Raw genomic sequence first — 23,492 nt, 5'->3', positions numbered from 1 at the left:
ACCTCCCCTGGCATTGAAAGTGTCCCCTTGCATGTGCTCACTTTTCTGACGGGGACTTAACATTAACCTCATCATACATCAGACTACTAAACCGTGTGGAGTGACAGCACATTTGAGGGCACAAATCATTGCTAGTGTGTAAACAAGACACCATCCATTTTGGACGTTCACTACTTGTCAGTGTATTTTCGGGACGGCCGTCTGAAGGATTGATGTCAACGGTCGTTTCCAGCCTCAGTTGATATTTTTTTCATTATCCGGTTTGACATGAACAGCGCCTTCCAAGACTTGAGTGGTCTACTTGCCAAGTAGTAGTTAAAATAATTTGAGGGCAAGAAGTATAATTTTGCTGCTGTTTTCTTAGTCTCTGTTTGTTTGGTAATCTTGAAGCTTTTTGACGCTTTTGTACTGCAATAAACTGGAGGCATACACAGAAAGTAAAAGTTCTGACCATAATCAGTCAACTTGAAAGAAGAAAAACAAGCCAAAATACAGATGAAAGTAACAGAAACACAACATATTTATTAAATAACGGCTCCCAGCCAACGGTAGGGGAATAATGGAGTAGTCTCATTCATTTGAAAGTACAGAAAGATGAACGGTTGAAGACTAACAAATTGTTTGCTAAGAAAATGGATAAATGTTAATGAGGTAGGGTTAAACCAATGAAACTGATTGAACAAATAGTCAAAAAATCAGTTTGTAAGTTAGCTAGCTAGCTAGGTATCTAGAGCTAATTGATTAACAACTGACACTACAAGCTAACAGATAAATTATTTTTAACTAAAAACTAAAGATAAATGTTTAAAAACGTAGTTAGCAGTGGTTGAATGTGCTAATGTATAAGCAAATGATACAATTTGCTAATAATACAAATTAAATTGTAAAAAGTAATACCTTTCATTATTAAGGATAAGATGGTACAATCCCTTGTGCTAAGATCTGAAGGAAAACTCATTTAGAAGCCCAGTCCAACTGAAAAACCAACCAGCAGGCTAGCAGTCAACTACCAATTAGCAACCAACAAGAAGACACCAGCTAAATAGGCTAGCCAACAACAGTAGGCCCACGTGATCCCGTCCACCAGTAGATGGAGTGGGAAATGCTAGCTTTTCAACCACCCTGACAGTAGCAAGGCACATTTGAAACTGAAAAAAACTTAAAAAAGAGAAGAAAAAAAAAAAACAACCAGCAGGCTAGCTATCAGTTACCATCTAGCAATCAACAAGAAGACTCCAGCTAACTAGCCTAGCCAACAGCAGTAGGCAGTATGCAGCAAATCATTGATGTTCACATTCACTGATGTTTCATTAAGTCAGGCCCACAACACCTCAAAGAATAGAATAAAGCTGAAAAATGCATTTGAAATGATTAGCTAAAGGCTAAACGATAAGCTAAATGGTTGAAATACTAATACTAATAATGATCAAATGAATACCTATATCAAAGTATTGACTAAACAACTGAAATCCTTAAATGTATAATCAATTCAAATAATCCATACATGGCAAGCAGTGGTGGTGTGAGGGTTAATTTCTGGGTAAAACAGGCTGGGAGTCTCTTATTGTACCAAAAGCATCTTTCTTCCTGTCCTGGCCGTCTCTTTAGGCGTCATCAGAACGGCTCTGCCCAACATGGACCGGGAGACGAGGGACCAGTATGTGCTCGTCATCCAGGCCAAAGACATGGTGGGCCAGATGGGCGGCCTCTCCGGCACCACCTCTGTCACTGTCACGCTCACCGATGTCAACGACAACCCGCCTCGCTTCACTCACAGTAAGACTCCGCTCTTGATTGTCCCTACAGGGTTGATTAAGCCTGCACATGCCATGTTTTCAACAGCTACTCAGCAATCAGAACAAAATCACCAGCTCCTGACTTTATTTGCGGTGTTTTTTTTTTTTTTTTTTGTTCCGACTGAATGGGGCTTTAAAGATCCATTAACACTGAAAAACCACTTGAACTCAGAGAATCAAATGAGGGCATTCTTTGTAGGCTACTGTAGGCAATGAGTGCACCGGCACAAAAAGGCTGATGTTATTTCACCCTTGAAAAGAAATCTGTGGAAAAGATTACATTCGCTTACGGTGTATAATCACAAACTCGAATAAGAATCATTTTGTGCGGTGGAGTAAAACTGGGTAGAATATACAAGGAAAACACTCCAAATCTTCATCTTCAAACTTAATTTCGACCGAGCTTTGAGATTTTTCTAACCGTCTCCCTCACCCTTTATCTTTGTAACGTCCTTGCTTGTGTATTTTCAGCTGTAAAAGTTGAGACTTCTACAACCAAATTAAAAAAAAAAAAAAAACAACCTTCCTGCAAGGTGTGCACCTCCCTGCTTTACTCTTCATCAGAGCTGCTGTCTGCTTCGGTGTTGGGTACCAGGATCAATCAGGCTCAGTTTTTTTGTTGTCAGCCTATTTCACGGGCTGCTAATGGGTTCCAGGCCGGGCTTTAGGATTCAAAGGCATGCGGTCTTTCTCATGATAATCCGAAGCGCTCGGCAATCGGTTTACCGCTGATAGACCAGTCACCGTCTGGCTGCTGCTGCTGCTGCTGCTGCTGCTGCTGCTTCTGCTCTCGCCACTGGACTGCCATGAAGCTGAGTCAATTTGCTGGTCCCTGGGGCAAAAGAAAGGTTCAAGTTTTGCACAACAAGTCATCAATGTCGTTTTAACCCAGCGCTGTCGCACTGAGTAGAAAGAGACTTTTGGAGGAGTTGTGGGTTTTGCTCCCGCTGTTGCACTCACAGGGTCATGGGTCAGAATCGATACACCATTATGGAGCATCAGAGCTGATAGTGTCCAGGAGCAATAGCCAGTCCAAGGGGAAAGACGGCAAGGTTAGCTGCGTGAGAAGAGAGGCGGAGGAGGAGGAGGAGGAGGAGGAGAGGAAGGCGCAGGGGTAATACGGAGGGAGGAAAGCAATTTTTTGGTCTTTTAAAGAGCTGCTATTCCACGGCAAATTAAAAAGCCATTATAAAGATTACATGGCGGCAAACAATGTCAGGCAGATTAGCATTTAGACAGTGGCTGAGGGAGACACAGCGAGGAACACAGAAAGGTCTGGTAATGAGCTCGCCATGGTGATTGGGGAGATTATGATTATGAATATGATTCCCTTTTTTTTTATTCTCATAAGAGTACTTTAAATCTGAAGGGTCAAACAAAAGCTCGGGGAACACAATGGAGATTTTTTTTTTTTTTTTTTTTTTTCCAGACTAATAGAATCTCGGGGTGGACATTTCATCCCCGTGAAATGTACCAAAGGACTCTGAGCGTGACGCCACCTGCTATGCTTTTCATACTTTCTCATAACTTGTCCAATTCAAAGGGCATTTACGAAATTTGGTATTTTCCCGTACGCCGATCAGCCAAAACATTAAAACCACTGACTGGAGAAGCGAATAACATTGGGACAAATCAGTGTTCTGCTGGGAAACATTTGGACCTAGCATTCATGCGGATGTTACTTAGACATGTACCACTACCCATGTACCACCAAAACAGAAAAAAATTGAAATTGAAAAAAAAAAAAAAGAGCCAAATGTTTTATTCCATGTGTGGTATGCTCGTGTTATGCAGCATGAATTTATTGAGGAGCCCCACAGCCAAATCAAAGCTGATGGGGCATAGCCAAAAGCCAAGCTGCTTCAAGGCTAGTTGGTGGCAAAGTAATTCGGATTCATTATCCGGCGTCCGGATCCTGTCCTTCCTCTTTCAGAGAACTATCAATACACCGCGCCGGAGTCGCTGCCGGTGCAGTCCGTGGTGGCCAAAATCAAGGCGGTGGACGCCGACATAGACGGCAACGCCGAGATGGACTACAGGATCATGGACGGCGACGGACCCGGCATGTTCAACATAACGACGGACGAGGACACGCAAGAGGGTGTCATCCTCCTGTTGAAGGTACAGCCGGAGCAGACAGGTTTTATGTTGCGCCGGTGCTCGACTAGTGAGGAATTAGGATTCCTAGCTCACGCGCTGTGAAAAGAACCGGTGAACCGAGACTTGTTTGCACCGAGCTCTTGAAAGTCAGAGACGGGGGTAACACTTTCAGGCTGCAAAGCTCTGTGCGCAGCATGAGGCTCTGAGTGTTTCTTTGAATATGGGTTAGAATAGTTTGACATTAAAAGTGCTTCGAGATTTTGCTATTATGGAGGCCGAGCGTGGAAGCTCAATTTAAGTTTTGTGTTTTTCTACACCTTAGGAAGGAATGTCTAGCGAGTCTGCAAATATGAATTAAAGTTATCACTTTTCCGTAGAGAACTGAACATGAAAGCTGTGGAGCTAAACTCTGATATTCCTCTGTGTCACAGGGCTTTGCTGTTGTCTTAGACTATAAAAGACACTTTAGTGAGTTTCACTGGATGAGTGGCTTTTTTATTAAGATGAACGTGGATGGGGGCAAGCTGTGGAGAAGTGGTAAGACGAGTGAACCTTAGGAGTGTAGGTAGGGTCCAGTCGCTTCTACAGGTACCATTAAGGAAGACACCTAACCCTGGGTGTCACGGGTGTGGCTGCCCACTGCCCATGCATATTCACCCCCATGTGTGGCTTAAATACAGACAAACAAATTCCTTTTACACGCGCACTCTTGGCCGAAATAAAGTTCAATTTGAGTTCATCTGCCTTCAGTTTATTTCGACTCTGTACCACACATTTGCCTACAGGTGCATTTGCTACCAGATGCCAAATTAATTCGGAGCTGAGAATATTCTCAGATAAATTCACTCCTTAGGAATATTTTAGGAATATTTTCTAATAACTCCAATGCCAGCGGTCTCATGGACATCCTGTGAGTTTTTAAACTTGAAACCTTTTTTAAATTTCTTATTTAGAGCATAGGAGAGATTGAGCTTGTGTTTGTATATTTAGATTGGCTATGGCAGTCTGAAAGCATTCAAACATAGTACTGGTATCCCTAACCCATTTACCCCCATTTTCACCTCTTTTGGGATCTAAATGATTATAATAGGGGTAAAAAAAAAAAAAAAAAAAGGTTTGGACCCAGTAGTGAGCAAAAAAGGTCTACAGTCTACTAAAAAATCCACCCAATTTTACCTCTCAGTCTCCAGCAAGTGTCGGAGTGCCAGACTCAATCATGTTGTTACTGGCGTTTCAGTGATTTGTTTGCTACAGAAAATACAGAATAAAGCTAGACCCATCTTTCCCTTGGCATTATTTTACACAACGTCTCACCTGCTGTTCTCAGTCCACTGTGATGTTTAAGTACCAGACAGCAAATGCTTGTTTACCAGAGGATGTTTGAATAAATGCCTCTTCCAGTTCTCCTGTCTCCATCTTGAGTTTTAAAATGTCTTCAGCACCTTTGGATTAAACCGCAATCATCAATTACAAATCATCATTTATCTCCACTGTCTGTCTGAAGCAAACATCCCATGGTCACTGGAAGATTTACCGCAGCTCTGGACTCAAATCCAGCGAAAATAATGCAACTGGCGTCCACCCACATGAATAAATAAGCTTGTCAAGTTAAATGTAAAAAGCCACTTATTCATTTATGGGGGACAGTTTTGGGCGCTCCAGAGCTCTGGGCTGATGCATCGCATTTCAGAAGACCTGAAATGGTCAGGTCAGGCCACGCGGACGTGACAGTACAGCCGCCGCTCCTTCACATGAAAGCCATTGTTGGCCAAAAGCAATTCCTGTCAAATGGACCAGTTTGATCCCTTGTTTGTTTTGTGGCGGACTCCGACGATTACAACATCGGAGAAAGGCTCTGACAACCAAAGTGTCAAATCGATGTTCTCTCGCAGTATATTATATGTTACAATGGGGAGCTCAATAATCGGACAAAATAGCGAAATGTTCCACAGCGTTTCATTTCAGAAAGCTTTTCGCTGCGTTGTGAGCCGCCGTTGAAATCAATATTTTTGCTTTCACAGCACAAAGTAACTATAATCCATCACCAAATGACTGTTTAAGTCTGGCTGCGTGTTAAATTGTAATTGGTTCTTTTGAGTCCACATCCTTAATTGTGATCAATATCTCAGCACTGTAAGAAAGAGGTACGCGTTTTTGTATGAACTGTCCCTTTACACTTGACTGAGTGAAAAACTGGAACCGTCACAGCGGTTTAGCCTTCGCATTCCCAATGAAAAAAATGCAAAAATTTTAGCCAACTGTCATATTTTGACGAGTAAAGACCTTCTCTCGCTTTGTGTGTTCTTCCCATCTCTCCCCTCCCCTCCAGCCATTAGACTTTGAAACAAAGAGCACCTTCTCCCTGAGAATTGAAGCCACCAACAGGAATATTGACTCCAACTTCCTGAGCTTGGGCCCATTTAGCGACACGACGTCCGTCAAGGTGACGGTGCAAGATGTGAACGAGCCGCCGGTCTTTTCCACGTCACTTAGCAAGATGGTTGTTTTGGAGGACGCCAAAGTGGGCACGTCGATCGGGAGAGTCTCTGCCCACGACCCAGACACCTCCAACAGTGCAATCAGGTACTCAAACTTCCCCAACCTGCTGCTACACTAAGTTAGAAGACAGACGTGTGTAAAATTTCAAAATAAAAGCATTCCATTTCAACAGATTGTCAAGGAACAAGTTGCTTGCTCTCAAAGAAATAAGTAAAGAGGTTAATTCATTCTACTAATCCACATTATGTGCAAACGCAGAATCCGCAGACCCTATAAAGTCCTGTCACAAAGACAGTGCCAGATGGTGGAAGGGCCACGGAGTGCAGCATTTGCAAAAGTGAAATGCCATCTTGAACAAGAGAAGGGCATTCCTGCGGGAGGGTCAAGGCTCAACGCTTGTGCCGTGGCATTTATGACTCAAAACAAGCACTCGCATTGTCGATCTGTGTGGTGTCACTCTCGAGATCCCCGCCTATTCTGCATTAATTGAATAAATATTTCATGGCATTCATGGTCGGCCTGCTAGGATTGTTCGTGATCTTAATCAGAAAATCAAATTACTGCACTATTGTAGCTGTAAATTGCTCCTGCGACTGTTATCAGTGTCTGCAATATATTTCACTACATCTGTTGGAATGAAAATTATTGTGGAACTAATGCAGCCACAAGAGTCAAATTACATTGCAATAATACCCTTTGGATGTATGCTAATTGAAGTTGTAATTTTCTCTAGAAATAAGAGTTCCTGTCTATTGAAAGGGTTCATCAGTGTTGTGTGTTGAGGGACAAGTAGACGGTCTCCAGTTTTACAAAATTTGAAAAGGGGTTTGTTTCACTCATGCTATATGGCTCCAAGTTGTTGATGCAGTTCAGAACTCAAAGTGATTTCCAGACTTGTGGTCATGATTTGTCCTTTTTGGAGAGAGCGATGCAAAAACATCTTAAGAATGAGCACAATTTATTGATGACTGAATAAAGGTCTAGCTGAAGCTTCAGAAGAAAAAAAAACATAATCATAATCTTCCCTTACAAACAGAAGAAACTCGAAAATGTCAAATCAATACCACTATCCAAAAGCAATTTTTAAAACTGTGTCTGTATGTGTGTGTGTGTGTGTGTGTGTGTGTGATGCATTTGTGCATTTGTGTCCAGGTACTCCATTGACAGGAACACAGACTTGGAGCGTTTCTTTAATGTGGATGCTCTAAGTGGGGTCATCAGCACAGCCAAGCCTCTGGACCGCGAGGCCAACTCAGTCCATAACCTCACCATCTTCGCCATTGAGAGCTGTAAGTTGACTTAAAACAAACACATTTCTGTTATGCCGGTCGCTGGTAACGCCAATAACACCACTGTCCATTTGTACCCACGCGACCGTCCAGCTTTGTTTCTTATCCCACATGTAGTGTGCAATATTTTGCACAAGGGGGTTCCTTTTCAGCCTCTACAAAACCAAAAACACAGTAAGTGTAAGGAATGGATTAAAGAGTGTGTTTGTCAGCTTCAATGAAGGTGCGGTTGTCATCATGTCTGGCTAACCAACCAGCAGACTGCATATCCGCTATGTAGTAGCCCTTCTTAAAATGCTACGTGTTTAGCAGCTCTGTCCTCCATCAACAGTAGCCAACATTGACTCATAGCATCACTTTTTACGTACACAGTGACTAAATCCTCCTCCTAGAAATACTTTCTATAGTGAAAATGTCTGTATCAGCTGAAGAGTTAGCAGGAGGAGGAAGCTTTATCAAAATTGATAATTCTAATAGTAGGGGTGAGTATTGGCAAGGACTTGACGATACGATATGTATCACGATACTTGAGTCACAATACAATACATTATTGCGATATTCTACAAATGCATCTTAAAATGCAAGTTGCATGTACATCAGATGACAATAATTCATTGGACACATTGAGTCTAAAACAATATTAATCCAAATGATCCATTTCTAATTTATTGCACTTGTTCAGAAAAAGTGGTGGTGGAGGTGTGTAAAACAAAATCGATATTGTACCGGAGGAAAAAGTACCGATATTCTTTCCCACCCCTAGCTAATAGTCATTTTAATTTATGTCTGCTTGAAAAGTCACGAAAGGGTTAAAATATTAAGTTAAGCTAAATGTTAACTATTATTATTTTTCAGTTCAAATTTTCATTTCAGAGACCTTTTATGAATAGCAGGGACCCACAAACTAGATTAAATGCGGCTTTAAAATGCAGCTTGTGAGTTCATAGCTCTATTCACATGGGATTATTACTACCAGGGGACATTATGTGATTTATAAATTACCCTCCTATGTCTGCGTTTCATGTAGCTCACGATTATCCCTGGCTTTGACGTCTCTACTATTTTCCGCTTCCTCTCTAATGCATGTCAGAAGTAATATTGTATCTTTTATACCTCTACACTTGTGGACAGCTTGTTACTTTGCAGGTTTGGATTAAATAAAAATGTGTTGTTATTTTTTATTGTTTTTTTTCTTTTTAAATGATCTACCTGGCAGTATTATCTCAACTCCACCTGTACCAATGCAATGAACATGTTAAAACACCACTTAATAAAATCCAACACTAAAATATGCTGCCACGCATCATCATCCCATCATCCATTGTGACTTTGTTCTCATGGTTTTAAATGTGCTTTTTTTCCCCTGTGAAAGGGTTTGGATGCTGTGCAGTGACATCTTGCCTTTACACCCACACATCTGCCCAGGCAAAAATTCTTAAGTGAAAAGAGGCAGGAAAAACTAAGGGGATTAAGATCACACACGACCTGTGCAATTATTGCAAATCATCATAGTTTTACCCCAGGTAAAATGAGTCCTATTCAAATATGGCTCATGTTTTCAAAAAGGTGAAAACTCACATGGCTCTTTGCTCTCTTAATTGCACATTCTTTATCTTCTGTTACATTTTCCACTACAACATAGGAGGTGCCTGCAGTTCAAATGATGATAATGTGCGAACAATACATCCCGAGACAGCATTTCCTTCAGACGTTTACACAAAACAATCTGAGGAAGCCTGGATATTACAATATAGTGCATAAAGCAAATTTATATATTTTCTGGTTGCTCATTGCTCAGCCGAATGTGCTGCTGTTACCCAGCAACATGAACATAAGCGCATTAAAGCAGAGAAATAGTGGTTGAAATCTGCCCAAAATATTGCAAGATTTGTCGACAGGTGCTTTTTACGATAGAAAAAAACCCCAAAAGTCTCAATGGTATCGTCAAGATCAACAAATCTGATAAGAAAGTTGATGTTTAGGTGACCGCTACAAAAAGAACAATGTCATTTACATGTTTTTCACTTGACACATAATCTGCTGACCAGTAAATCTCATGTCTTTTACAACGAGGTATTGATGTGCTCTGCAACACAGTGGTTTTGAAATTACTCTGTCTTTCAAGCTAATGCTAACTGGTTACTGCTGAGCAAATTTGATAGACATAGCTGTCAGTTCATTAAGCATATTTGAAAGTGTGCGTCCAGTATTCAGATATGATATTCAGATGTGCATTTTCAAACTGAGCAAAACTCTGAATGTGTCTCATGAAGTTTAATGTAGCTCAGTTAGCTAGCCAGCTATCTTGCTAGGCATTGCTGGTTGAATGGTCCAGACACAGCTGCCATTTCATGAGGCATAATCAACAGTCTGAGCCTTGTGTTGAGATATGCATAGTTTATGGATATTTTCAAATTGAATAAACCTCTCATTATGCTAATAATAGCTTAATTAGCTTGCTAGCTACTGCTGATTAAGTATGAAATGCGAAGCCTTTGATTTTGTCGACCTCTGTTTGAAATCAAGGACTTATTGTTTCAAAAAATCTGCCAGTCAGTTAGCCTGGTGAAACCTTAGGTGTTCTCCATCCTAGTCTGCAACACAGTGATTTTGAAAGGACCCTGTTTTCAAGATAGTGCTGTCTTGATTAGCGAACTGGTTTCTGCTGAGCAAAGTTGATAGAGGTAGCTGTCATTTTATTAAGCATGTTTGAAAACATCAAATATTCAGATATGCAAGTTAATTGTAGCTCAATTAGCTAGTTGCTAGACAGTGCTGGTTAAATGGTCTAGAATCAATCAACAGTCTGAGTCTTGTGTTGTGATATGCATATTTTCAAATTGAATATCTCATCTATATGTTATATAATCTAATCTTATATAATAGCTTAATTAGCTCGCTAGCTACTGCTGATTAAGTGTATAAGCGATGGCCATTTCGTGAAGCAAAAGCAACAGCAGGCCAGAAACGGTGAAGCTTTTGATTTTGTCGACCTCTGTTTGAAATCAAGGACTTATCGTTTCCAAAAATCTGCCAGCGCAGCTTAGCGAACCGTCAGTTAGCCTGTTGAAACCTTAGATCTTCCCCGCCCTTTTATCCAACTCATCATAATATCCCGTCGTCTTCTGCGCCGTGGACGATTCAGCGTGGAGATGCCGGGGTCGTTGCGGGGCCTGTCGGGGAATGTTAATACACGCGCAGGACGGTCGCCGTGACCTCCACGTCTCCCTGAGCCGTGGGGACGAGATGCTGACTAAGGGCGGGCGATCTCACCCACGGGTGAACAATGTTAATGCGATGTGAAGAAGTGCCGCGTGCCTTTTTTGTTCATCTGTCAATGGCTCCAAGGACATGAACACCTTTCTCTGCCTGCCTCCCTCCCTCCCCACCCTCGCATTCGTATCATTCCACTGCTATCACGCAAACACAATGGACGGCAATCATCAGCACATTATACGCTGATTGCTCTAGACAGCTGCGTCACATCAGTATAAGTTAAAAAAGACAACCATCCTGTCAGCCTGGCACTTTCTCTATTCGTTTCTTCTTCTTCTTCTTCTTCTTCAAAACCTTTTTTTATCCTTGTTTGCTTCAAAGGTGTGTTTTTATTTACATCTAACAGCACACGGATGCACTACTTGGCTGACTCCTGTGTGTGAGCGGCAGCCTGATATAGCAACAAAGAGAAGGCAGCATATAATAATAGCCATACGAAATGCCACAACAGTCCCTCATGCATGAGATTCTGGCTTCTGACACGAAGAGACACTCGGGCACTGTTTTCAGCTGAAAACATCTCTGAGTTCACGGACTGGCAGAAGAATCCACTGCCCTGTGCTGCCTTATGTCAGTATTTATAGTAAATGGGTTCTTTGTAACTGAAGAGGGTGCGGGGACTCTTCGGGTTGAGGGATGTTGTTCATTTGTGCTGCAGTCACTCACATTTCAGCCGCTCGGCCCAGACCACGCCAATGACAACAAGTCTAAGGCCCCCGGGCTCCACGCGTCCTTTTTATCACCATCAAATCAGCCGGCCCGAATGTCACGGCGTCATCTCTGGCCGGCAACGTGGCGACGCCAGGCTAAATCATCGTCTCGCGCTCAGACGCAGCCATTTAGCCATCAGTGAGTGTCAGGCGGAGAGAGGCGTGAAGCCCTCACAGCCATCCCCGGCGAACACCGAGTCCAATCACTGTGGCTGATTCCACGGAGGGGCGGGTGAGGACGGCAGCTGTTGGAAGCGCACTGCATATTTCATTAGGACGGCACTTCTTTTTTTTTTTCACAAGCTCCTTTGTGATTAATTAAAACACACGAGAGAGATCAATATTCCATAATTTGGCCAAGTGCTTCAAAGCTTAAAAGAAAGTTTGCTGAAAAATGAACTGGGGTTCTCTTCTCTCGTTTTTTTTCTTACAGTGGATCCGAACCAAGTTGGGAAAGGCATCGCTCTCGTCACAGTGCTGGACATAAACGACAACGCCCCAGTCTTCGCCATAGACTACGAAACTCTCCTCTGCGAAAATGCCATGCCAGGACAGGTAAGACCTGGAAACCTCTCTGCAGTTGGTCCGGCCTCCCTTCCCTTTTCTCTCTGAAGTTTGACTCACAAAGGCAGCCCGCTGACTCTCAAAGCCATTAAAACTCTCTCTTCTTCCTCAAAACAAATCTGTGTGTGCACCAACACTATCCCCTTCACAACTTGAGGTCATTCCAGGGAGACGACATCATTAGTATGAGACACATCCTTTCGATTTAATAGCAGGTATTGTAGGTGTTATCGGTCATTAGAGATGTTACTCTCATTCCATTCTGTCAAAGCCGGCTAAATTAATGACAGCGCTCAAGTCTGCCTCTGGTCTTAATCCACAATAATATCAAGGTCTAATGTGACATCTCATGCTGGGATGGAGTGGTTTCCGTACGATTTCCATTCTGAAGCCGTATGTGGAGTAATTAGATGATCATGACTGAGGGCAGCGGGGCAGAAAATGCGTCACAATATCCTGCAAAGGCAACCGGGGGGATTTGAGGGCTCGGAGATTTGGTGCAGGAGAGGAAGGCGGCGAGCGGAGCTGTGCACATGCATCGCATTTCCCCCGCTCTTAGCATTTTGGCCCCATTGTTGCTAAATGACTTGTGTGTCTGTGGCGGCGATTCGTCTGCTCTTGGCATTTGGAAAATACAATCAGAGGCGAAGGGTAAAGGAGGCGTGTAGACCCGAGTAAGTACAATTGATCAGGATGATGCATTGTATTGCAAATGGCTATTAGGCCCTTTTAAATATGTTATTTGCATTCATATTTTGGAGCAGTTTGTCACAGAGCTCACGGGAGGGTGAACAAAAATAGCAAATGATTTCATTTGAGGAAATGAGAAACTATATTTCATGTGTGCATTTTATTTGTATGTGCACGGTGCTTGACCACAGTGTGACTTTATTTTCCAGTGAGGTTACAGAACCTTACAAGGTATTCTGTGTTGAGTCTTCGGTTGGTATGTGTTTCTGTTCTTTAAACTCTCAGCTAACCGAGGCTGTGTTTGTATAATGTAGCCTACCTTGCGGTATTTTAAGACGATACCGAATCGAACAATAGTTCATCAGGCATTTGCCGTAGGGCGTTGTATTTGCTGGGGTAAACACTGCCTCTGTATCAATTGCCATCGTTATTGAAGAATCCATTCTACCGTGGCTGAATGTCTATTTTTGGTTAATGAACCTGCCCCTTATCCTCAGACGATTGTTGTCGCTCAGTGCTATTAAATTTGGAGCAGCACAATCACAATCACCAGTCAATATTCCAACTTTCAAATTCAGAGTTTGCACACTTCCACCCACCAGCACCTGATAAATTATGGCGGCGAGACCAAAACAAAGTCATTCCCCGACAATCATAGCAGCCTGCAGGACATAGCAGCAGCTATTGCCCATGACAGCATCATCAGCAGGAAAAGGTACCGCAGATCTGTAATTACTCAACTGAAGCAGACAGATTGCTTACTCAATGCCAGTGATAGCATGAACTGTAAACCCCCCCCCCCCCAGGTGTAGCTAGGAGCTACTGCTGTAAAGCGAGGAGCCCCCGTCCTCCATCCTCTGTCCTCCTTCTGCAAGTTGACGTGATGCATTCAAATGCTGCCCTGCATAGTCATCAAGTGGTGCAGTCAGGATGAGCCGCTGTAGCTCGGAGCCGGCTTTAACATGCTAATAGTCACAACACTCCCAACATATGAAATAATGTGCGGTTGTTCGGTCTCTGCTGGAGTGAGGACTTTCTGAATGGTTGAAGTGATGAAAGTAGACACGTGCTTCCAGGCTTGTAGGATTCGTTACTTCCTCATATGTGTCTGCACGGCACAGATTGCACGGAATCGGATCTTTGCAGTTCTGATCCTAAATCAGGCACTGGTCATATTTTCTGCACTTCACCATCAGTCTTCAACAACAGTCATATTGGAATTGGAATATGCGCCTTTTACGACACTCTGGAGCAACATTCATCACAATTCTGAGCCAGTGGGAGTCACTCGGAGAATAAATGCCTGGAAGACAGCTGCAGTGGAGGTAGGACAGTGATGGTGAGATGTTAGAGCCAAGTATTTGGGATGACGGTGCTGTACACGGAAAACTTTGTGAGGTCGTATCGTACCTGGAGTGTTACCGCAAAGCTTGCAGAAAAAGTTGAGACTTAAAGTATTTTGTAATCACTCGTCCATTCAACGATTTCGATTGTTTGGAATCAATGGACTAGAATCATTAAAAAAATATGAAGATACATAATATTTGGGAATTGCCTATGAACAGCACACCACGTCTGTCTCTTAGAGAGGGCGGTCAGGGTCATCCGTGATGGATAAAAGTTTGTTCTGTGTCCTTCTCTCCACCACTGATTCAGAACTGAAATGGTAATCGAAGACATATGCAGTATTGAACTGACATGAAGCACGAACATAAAAGGAACAAAAGCAGAAAAAACACAATTTTCCTGTCATCAGTATATCTTATCTCCTACTACGCTCATCCTCTCTGGGGTCACGGAGGTTGCTGGAGTCTATCCCAGTTGTCAGTGGGCGACGGGCGTACACCCTGGACAGGTTCTATCGCAGGGCTAACACAGAGACAAACAACCATTCGCACTCACACTCGCACCTTAGAATCACCAATTAACCTAACAAGCATGTCTTTGGAGGTGGGAGGAAACCAGAGTATCTGGAGAAAACCCACACAGGCAGAGAACATCCGAACCATGTCAAGAAGAATCTTGACATGAAAGAGTGTCATTCACATCACGTGACGACGAGGAAGACGCGATGGCAGAGAGGCTGAAACGGTCCAAAGTGTGGTTTCACTTCACCAGGACGGACTGGAATGGCGCAACATGCAATTTATGCAGCACTGTAATTTCAGGCAAGAGGATCAAGCGACCAGTTTCCTATTTGTTTACTTACACAGGCTCTTATCTCCTGTTTAGAAACTCAATAAATTTCCTGTTGTTTACATGAAACCACGAATGCCTACTTTTTCTAGACCAAAAATTCACAGGAAGAATTGATAAGGGAACCGATAAAGAATTGGATTGATAAGCAGAATCGATAATGGCATCGGTGTCAATGAAATCTCATCGATGTCCATCCGTGCATTTAACTGTTGTGTCGAAGTGTGATTCTCTCCATTTCCATTTTGAAAATCACACCTTTATAATAGTGTGGTTTCTTCCATTTCACCTGAGACGCGATTGAAAATCGACCAAAAATGGCCAGTCTGCCTCGTGCGTTTCACACAGAATAAATGTGGATGTGAAACATGCCTTCTGTCCTCTCCTTCACCTCATTGTTACTGTGAATGACTACCACAGACGACAAGCACTTGTTTTTTATTTTTCCCTAATTCCAATTTCCATGCCATCCCATTCAAACACAGCCTTATGTTAGGCGACACTGAAGTGCGCCGGTGGGACTGCACCTTCAGACTGAATAATGAAGGCAGGCAAAATGGAAATTTCATGATGAAATTTACACCCAAAAAACACATACAGAGCAAAGGGAGGGAGAGAGGTTGACATTTGAATGTGAAAACACAGTTTGAATTACAACTAGGTGTTGGCTGTCTGTCACCACGCAGGCTGGGGTGGACTCGTAACCTGGCAGCTATGATATGCCCTCGGCCACCTTCGTGATCCCTAATTAATTAAAATGCTCCTGTTGTGTGCTGTTGCGTATGTCCAACTGTAGCGGCGAACCGTGTGCTCCGCTGACTTCATCTGCTTTCCTGTAAAGCTTTGTTAAAAATCTCAGGCCTCCCACTAGCTGTCACGCCCATTGGCTTACTCACAGCTGCGACAAAGATGAAATAATAACATTTGCCAGTTGGGGCCAGGGTTGACTCCGTGGCTCTGTAGCACAGATTAGCGGGGAGTGCAGGGATGGAATAACCTGCCATTTTTCAGGCCTAATTAAGGCCGTCTCGTGGCACCGGCTCTCTCCAGAGATGCCACTTGTTACGGATCATCGGTGCGTCTGTCTTCTGCCATAATATTAATTGATATTATGATGGGGTGCAAGGGGCAGGGGCAGTGAGGATTGCGGGCAGCGGCGGCGGCGGCGTTGGTGGTGGTGGTGGGGTCACATTGTACTATCACTTGAGTGTAACCATTACATACATGAGTAGACTTGGCATTCTGCTGCCCCCAATCTGCTCCGTGGCCCTCACTGCACTCCCCGAGAGGTCTGCGAACGTCGGGTAGTCATGTACGGATGTGATTCAAACCGTGGGGCGGGAGAGTTGAAGAGAGGGGGCAGGGAGAAAGAGACGAGAAATGAAGTCGAAAGAGATGTTCTAAGAATACATTTAGCGCTAAGAGCTGCAGCACTGATACGATACACATGAGTTCATGTTCAGTGTGACGAACGACGGGTTCAAATGGGAGGAGGAAACGCTTCTTCTTCTCCTTCGCTCTACGTATGGCTTTTTATGTGTTCATGTCCACTTCTGGAGTGTCTGTAGTGTTCATGTATGAATAATGTATCATTTACACCGATCAGCTGCTTGTCCACTGGAGCGTCGTGGGGAGGCTTAAGCTCCCCGCTGGGGAACGTTTGAACCTGGCATTCGTGTGGATGTCACTTAGACATGTACCACCCACCTGGACCAGATGAGGAACTCCCACCCCATATTAATGACACTCACACAGTGAGTTTACATGTATGTGAAAAAAACTAATTATTGCCTTAATCGGACTATAACAGGAGAACTTAAGTGCATGTAAACATGTGACATTATCCGATTGAGGCACCCAGACAATGCAATTGGAATCATAGTTTTCAATCAGATAATGCGTGTGCGCATGCTCCACAACCACTGCGCTGGCGTGTGAACCCCAAACAAACACGTCCAAGAAAGCCGATCGCGGAAGAAAAAGAAGAGGAGCGGAGCTGCTAGAAGAACCATCTGAGGGATAGCGCGGATCTTACCTGCACCGGAAGCAACACGAACATTACATACAAGTTTAAAAAATGTAGTATTATCCGTCTGGTTTTTGTTTGAAATGCCGGTCTGCCGCATGAACGACTCTTGTTTATTATATCGCATAATAGGTAATAGGTCAGGCGGAAATCGGGCCATATAAACGTGGTATTAACCCGCTGAAAAGACACGTATCACCACCTAGTGTGGAAGAGGAGAACAGTTATTCGATTTTCTTGCGCTACATGTAAACTGGGACAAGGACTGTAGTCAGAAAGGACACCCTCAGAAGGTCCATGTCCATTCTCTGATGAGTCACAACTGTTTTGGAGGGAGACCTACACAAAAATATGAGGGTGTTATGCCTGATCAGAAACTGTAACTAGCAAACTGACCACTGGCCACCAATAGATTAACATGGGCACTGGAAGGAAGGGTATCTAAAAACAAAGCTGGAAGGTTAAGACCTTCTTAGAGCATTCTTGTTGGACCACTGATCCTAGTGGCTTCTTAGGTTCGAGAGGACGGGGGGAAGTTTTTATTTAGGACACTTAAAACTCACCTATGAAGGATCATGGTCACGATAATGACCCAGTTCTCAGCCGTATTAGAGGATGTTGTTCAGGTTAACCTTGGTGTAGACAACTGCAGTGGGGTCTGTGTCTGGAACATACTGGAGCATACTTTCTGTGCCTAGGTCAAAGGAAGTAACTCGTCATACTAGCAAGTGGTCTGTGTTCATCGCTCAGAAGTGGAGACTAGAAGAGCTACTGTTAGCTGGGAGGCTAGGAAGCCAGGGAGAACTACAACCCTTTGACTGATGAAGAGGAAAAAGCCTTTTGTGTGTGTCCTTTGAACTTTTTGTTTACTTTTGTTACTTAATTTATTTTGTTGCGCAGTGGTTCTCTAAGCTGAACCACTGAACCATTAAAGTTACCTCTGATTGGCTGACTCATTCTGTCCACCTGCATGGTTCCAACTAACGGTGTGGGACACACAAATGGCTTGGTGTACCGTGGCCTCGAGGACTCAGGGTGTGAATGGTGTGAACCTGAAAAACATCCCTTAGTTTCAAATAAAAACCTAGACCTAAAAGACACGTGGACGAGTGCAAGTGCCTCCAAGAAAACTAAAATAAATCAAGTTTCCTTTGTTTTAGCTCCACATCACATGGATGACTCAGAATCACTTACCAAGGGTGTTATTATGTCTGACGTACATTGCAAATGAATATCAATAAATCTCCCCTTAAGACAGAAAAATACTCCAGAAGTTTTCTTGCATATCAAATCACTGTGGTGATGAATGTCCTTACATCCACGTTGTTCACTGGAACTGCTAGAAGCTACTTTTAATGGTGACAAGTTTTGCAATATATAGAAATAAAGGCTGTCCCGCTGTACCTATTTAATTCCCCAAAGCATTATGGGTATTGCATTTCCTAAATGTACATGTGAGTATTCCCTAAATAAATCTATACATAGACCATTCAGAGTTGTTTCTCCCTCTGATCATGACCATTTAACCCAGGGGTCTTCAGCGTTTTTCAGGCCAAGGACTTCGAACTGATGGAGAATAATACACAGGTTTTTACACACAGGTTCAAATATTCAAATATTTTTTAAAATTTATTTCGAACATGTGCAAACATAAACATACCTGACTGGTGTAAACAATTGACAGATGAAGAAAATAATTGTCAGATTCAAGTTTTAATTTCACCAGTGTGTAATATGCAGCCTTGTGATTGGCTCATCACCGATAGGGGCTTAGAAGTGCTGACTGAAAGATAAATTTAAATTTATCTTTCAGTCAGCACTTCTAAGCTAAATTTAAATTTGTAGGGGAAAATTAATATATATAGTTGATTAGACATTTATATATATATAAAAAAATGTCTAATCAACCAAAATTTTTGCGACCCCCTTGAGGTATCCCCGCGGACCCCCTAGGGATCGCGAACCCTCTGTTGAAGACCTATGACTTAACCTACCATTTTCTTTCTGTTTGCTAATTACTGTCGCATCAGTCGCCAGACAACAAAGAAGCATCTTCACGCCTCCACATGTCTGCAAAATGATCAGTTTATTATAGGCGTCGCATCAAGGTGGTAGATGAAAACACATACTGTATGTTAAGGCCCAAGAGGCGCGGAGCACATTAACGCGTGGCGGCTCACTCTCTCCTTCTATAACAGGAAGGAACGCGCCGCAAATTTAATCTCAGATCTCTCCGGGAGATGACTGTAGCGTCGCGCGGGATCATTCCGCTCGTGACAGGACGAGTCTCGGCAAATGGTCGATGTGAAACGAGCGAACCGGCTTCGGAGAAAATGAAGAAACTGAAAGAGGACATTTGTTGAGTGGTGCATATTGATTGCCAATAACATTTTCCATATGTGTGTGTGCGTGCGCGTGCGAGACGGCGGCGCGAGACGCGAGAGCGGGCGCTGTGAACAAAGTTACGGGTGTCACACGTGGGTGATGTTTGGGGCGTAGATGTCACGGGGAGCCGTGGCGGAGGAGCGCGGAGTGAGGGGTGTGAAAGCAGCAGGCCCACCACTTCCTTCGTCAACACAACCCCTGGTGACAGCTGTCATATCTCCATGGCAACGAGTGCCACCTATTTGATGCAATGCTTATTTATACTCTCGGTTCAACTTTGAAGTGGCTGGCTTGATCTTATTGTATGACTCATCTGCCAAGGGGGCTTTAGGTGGCTTAAATGAAAGACTCTTAGCCGCGGAGTCAGCCACATCCCGTTCGCCATCTAATAATTACACTTTTAAGACAGTGTAACACTTCTGACTAGACTCCAGATTTTGGAAGGCTTTAAAATGCGGCGCAGTGTTTACTCTGCTGGTGTCAAAAAGGGCAAACAGAGCTTGTTATCACTCTATAAAAAAATAAATAAATAAATTCAACACAGAAATCTCAGCTGTATTTGCTGACATTACTTTCCTCATCACAGAGGCCGCATTTCCGAGCATCTCCGAGCCGGAGAATTAATACTGCAACTGCAATAAAAGGGCACGCGTGCGTTCACGGCTGCAGCCGATTCTGGTCATTGTAGTTCCTTCACGACACTCCAGGTGTTAGGTTAGAGGGGATTAAACCTTGATTGTTTGAACCGCACCTCGGCGAGGACAGGCACATTTTCGTCTGGTGGGATGTCATTTGTTGAATTACTGTGAGCGCTGAGTGAACAGTCAGGATTTGGAGGTTTTGGCTCAATCACCCAGGAGCTGCGATGTCTGGAGGAAGCTGAGTCCAAGTCGGCTCCAAAGAGGGGAGTGTTCAATCAAAAAAAAAAGTCCAGACCCCAGAATTTTTTCTCTTTAGAGGTTTGGTGTGTTTTTTTTTTTCATTACAGCCGGACCTCAAATCAAGGGCGGGTCATCATTTTTTTTTTTCTTTGTTCCACTGTGGAAAATATAATATAATCTTGGATGAAAGACAAGAAAAACCAGGATTAAGGAGCTGTGCGAGTATCCAAAACAAAATGTCAAGTCTTTTTTCGAGTATGATTCCACACCCTTTTCCTCCACTCAATAAAAATACTTTGAACCCGCATCAAATAAATTCAATAAGCTGAATTGGTTTTGAATTCGCTGCTTCGAGAAGAAGACGCCAAAACTGCGAATCTTTTTCAACAGTCGCTGACATGTCTCTACCACCGTATATTTATGTTGATGGTGACGTGTGATTAAAGCCTTTAAGGGATACATGTGCTATTATTAGACTGTTGTTGTGTTGTTTTCTGACAGGTTTCACCTGTTTTGCACTTTATAAGTTGAATGTTGCCTTTGCCGTTGATGACAGTGAGGTGAAGAGACTTCACAAACACAACACTAGAAACTTCTTCACTCATCTTTGTTGTTTGTGGAAAGTTTTTTTTTTTTTTTTCTGAATTGCTGTATGTTTGCAGTCCCTTACCCACGGGCTCCACGTGGCCCCCTTGGATTGGGTATTGTTACAGCCCTGACTAAGGCACGGACACAATAAACCAACGTCAAAAAAACTACAGACAATCAAAGCATAATGTGCCTCCTTTAAGGGACATAACCCTTTATAGCCACAGGTGGCAGTAGTCTGTACCTATTGGCCGACCCGCTGGGAAGGAAGGTATAGCTCGAACCGACTGACCTCTCCCAGATCACGCTCAACATGCTGCTCATTCATGGCCGTGCGTTTGAATGTTCAGATTAGAAGTGTGCCCTCTCATCTTCAGAGCGTTTTCTCAGACAGACAGTGTCTGATGCAACGTTCACACTGGCAGCGCGAGAACACATTTTCAATGGAAGCCGGCAATTTGGAGCAATCTGGCCGAAACGAGCAACATGAAAGTTGAGCTGCTTACTTCCATTTTTCTTTTGTAACTGCAACAGTCACACGCGTTTGCTTCACCCCTTTCTGCGTTATTAAGTAGGGACCCCCTACCTACTATATGTGTTGTAATATGCAACGTTGTGATTGGCTCAACACCAATAAGGGCGGGGCCTAATAAAACACACCAATAATTAATGGGGGGGAAAGAAAAAAATATATAAAAATGTCTAATCAACCAAAGATTTTGCCCCCCCCCCCTCCATTCTTCAAGAATTAACGTGAGGTAGGTTGTATGTTGTAAGGAGGCCGTGACCGGGTTTAGTTTGTGAAAGAATAATGGAGGAATGGAACAGGGTTTGAATGGCAGCACCCTTGGGCTCACTTTCGTTAAACACCGCTAAGCCACATTCAGCCTTTTTCTTTAACCGGTACCATCTGGTCTTATGTTGTGTCCTTGTTCCCCTGACTATATTTGATCTTGTTCCTCGGAGGTTCGTATAACGTTAGCGGCAGGCCTAACCCATCCCAGGGCTTTTTTTCTCAAAGCGAGCAGAGAAAAATACAGGACTTTTGTTTCCTTCAGTTTGAATTTGTATGTCATTCCCAGAGAATATTGGAAGCGATATCTTTGTCCTTTAATATCCTTTTTGATCTGACACGCAATCTTGTGAAAACTCCCCAAAAAATAAATAAATAATTCCGTGATTCGCGGCCCTCCTCATTCGAGCCTTTTGCGACAGACACCAGTCAGTTGTTAATGTCTTTCAGCGAGAATTTATGTCTACAGCCGCGCCTCTCTCCTCCTGTCTCCTACTCAACCCATTAGAGGATTCCCCGGCAAAGGTTCTCTGGAACGCCTTGCATCAGAGCCACACACTAATGAAAGGCATTATACATTACAAAGTGTTTGATTTAAGGATGATTTACAGCCCTTTCCCTCAGCAGTGAGGAACGGAAAGCGTCCTAGAGATAAGCCGGGGATCCATCCGCCAAATTCAAAGGGACATCAAAAGCTTTCAAATTGTGTACAGGATTCATCGTCGGTGTAAGAACCTCAAGAAAGGGGTCCTATCAGATGTGAAATTTCCATAACAGAGTGAGAGGCGGGTGAGTTATTATGATTCCGGGAACAATGGCAGCTTTTTCGCAATTCGCAGTCGAGCATGCACACGCTGCGTGTTTAGGTGCTCAATTGTTGCGTCTACCTGTCACTGATCTGGCGCCGAGACACAAACATCACTTCTGTCTGCATGCGCAGATATCCCAAATGTTCTTGAGCGAGAGGAGATAACCTTTTTGCATATCCGCTCCCCGTGTGAATTCCACTAGCGCCGCAACACTGAACAGTAAACAAAAAAAAAAACACACACACACACACACACACACACTTAGGATTACTTTTTTGCTGATGAAAAAGTGAGTATTTTCATTTTGTTAAGACATAGAGTCAAATATTCATGAATTCTCACCCCGCCTGCCAGTTTTAATAATTGGCAGGATGTCGTTTACCACCTACACTAACCCCTAATACCTGACAGCTTGTAACCAGCAGCATTTAATCACAGCCGACAACTGATAATCCATGTCTCGGCGCTGATGGATCATTGGCTTTTTTTTTTTCTTTTTTTCCTTCCTCCTTTTAATTTTTATTTTTGTTTTTGTCTCGATGTTAGACTCAGAGCTGTTTGGGGCTGGGAGAAGTGATAATTTAGTGTGAATTGCTTCTAAGAATCTCTTGGATCCTGTCCACGGGTGTGAGTTGTCAGAGGGTTGAGTTTCTAGATTGCCTACAAAGGATTCGGGAGGCTTGATCTAAATTTATAAGGACACTGCTGCAGTAACACCCACTTTGATGGCCGTCGCGGTGGCTATCATTTGTCGCCCATATGGCACCTCGTTGTGTGATGTGCTTCTTATGTACAGCATGTACTGAGTGAGATTTTTCCCTTTTTTTTCCCTCCTTCCTTTCTTCCTTTCAGCTCGGCGCTGAAATTAAAGCCCAGTGTTTCTTTGCTGA

The 23,492-nt window shown here is 43.3% G+C and overlaps 1 protein-coding gene across 1 annotated transcript in view; it reads left to right on the top strand.

Annotated features, from left to right (window-relative positions):
- cdh7a (cadherin 7a) overlaps nucleotides 1–23,492 on the top strand; it is a 112,390-nt gene that overhangs the window by 67,829 nt on the left and 21,069 nt on the right. Inside the window, exons 5-9 of the mRNA XM_047568838.1 lie at nucleotides 1,609–1,776; nucleotides 3,730–3,917; nucleotides 6,226–6,479; nucleotides 7,548–7,684; nucleotides 12,104–12,225. Coding sequence (XP_047424794.1) covers nucleotides 1,609–1,776; nucleotides 3,730–3,917; nucleotides 6,226–6,479; nucleotides 7,548–7,684; nucleotides 12,104–12,225 — 869 coding nt within the window. The remainder of the gene's footprint in view (nucleotides 1–1,608; nucleotides 1,777–3,729; nucleotides 3,918–6,225; nucleotides 6,480–7,547; nucleotides 7,685–12,103; nucleotides 12,226–23,492) is intronic.

This window comes from Mugil cephalus, chromosome 18 (genome assembly GCF_022458985.1).
Source record: "Mugil cephalus isolate CIBA_MC_2020 chromosome 18, CIBA_Mcephalus_1.1, whole genome shotgun sequence".
NCBI classification, from domain to species: Eukaryota; Metazoa; Chordata; class Actinopteri; order Mugiliformes; family Mugilidae; genus Mugil; species Mugil cephalus.
The sequence above is the reverse complement of the archived record's forward strand: the minus strand, read 5'-3'. Positions and strand labels throughout refer to the sequence as shown.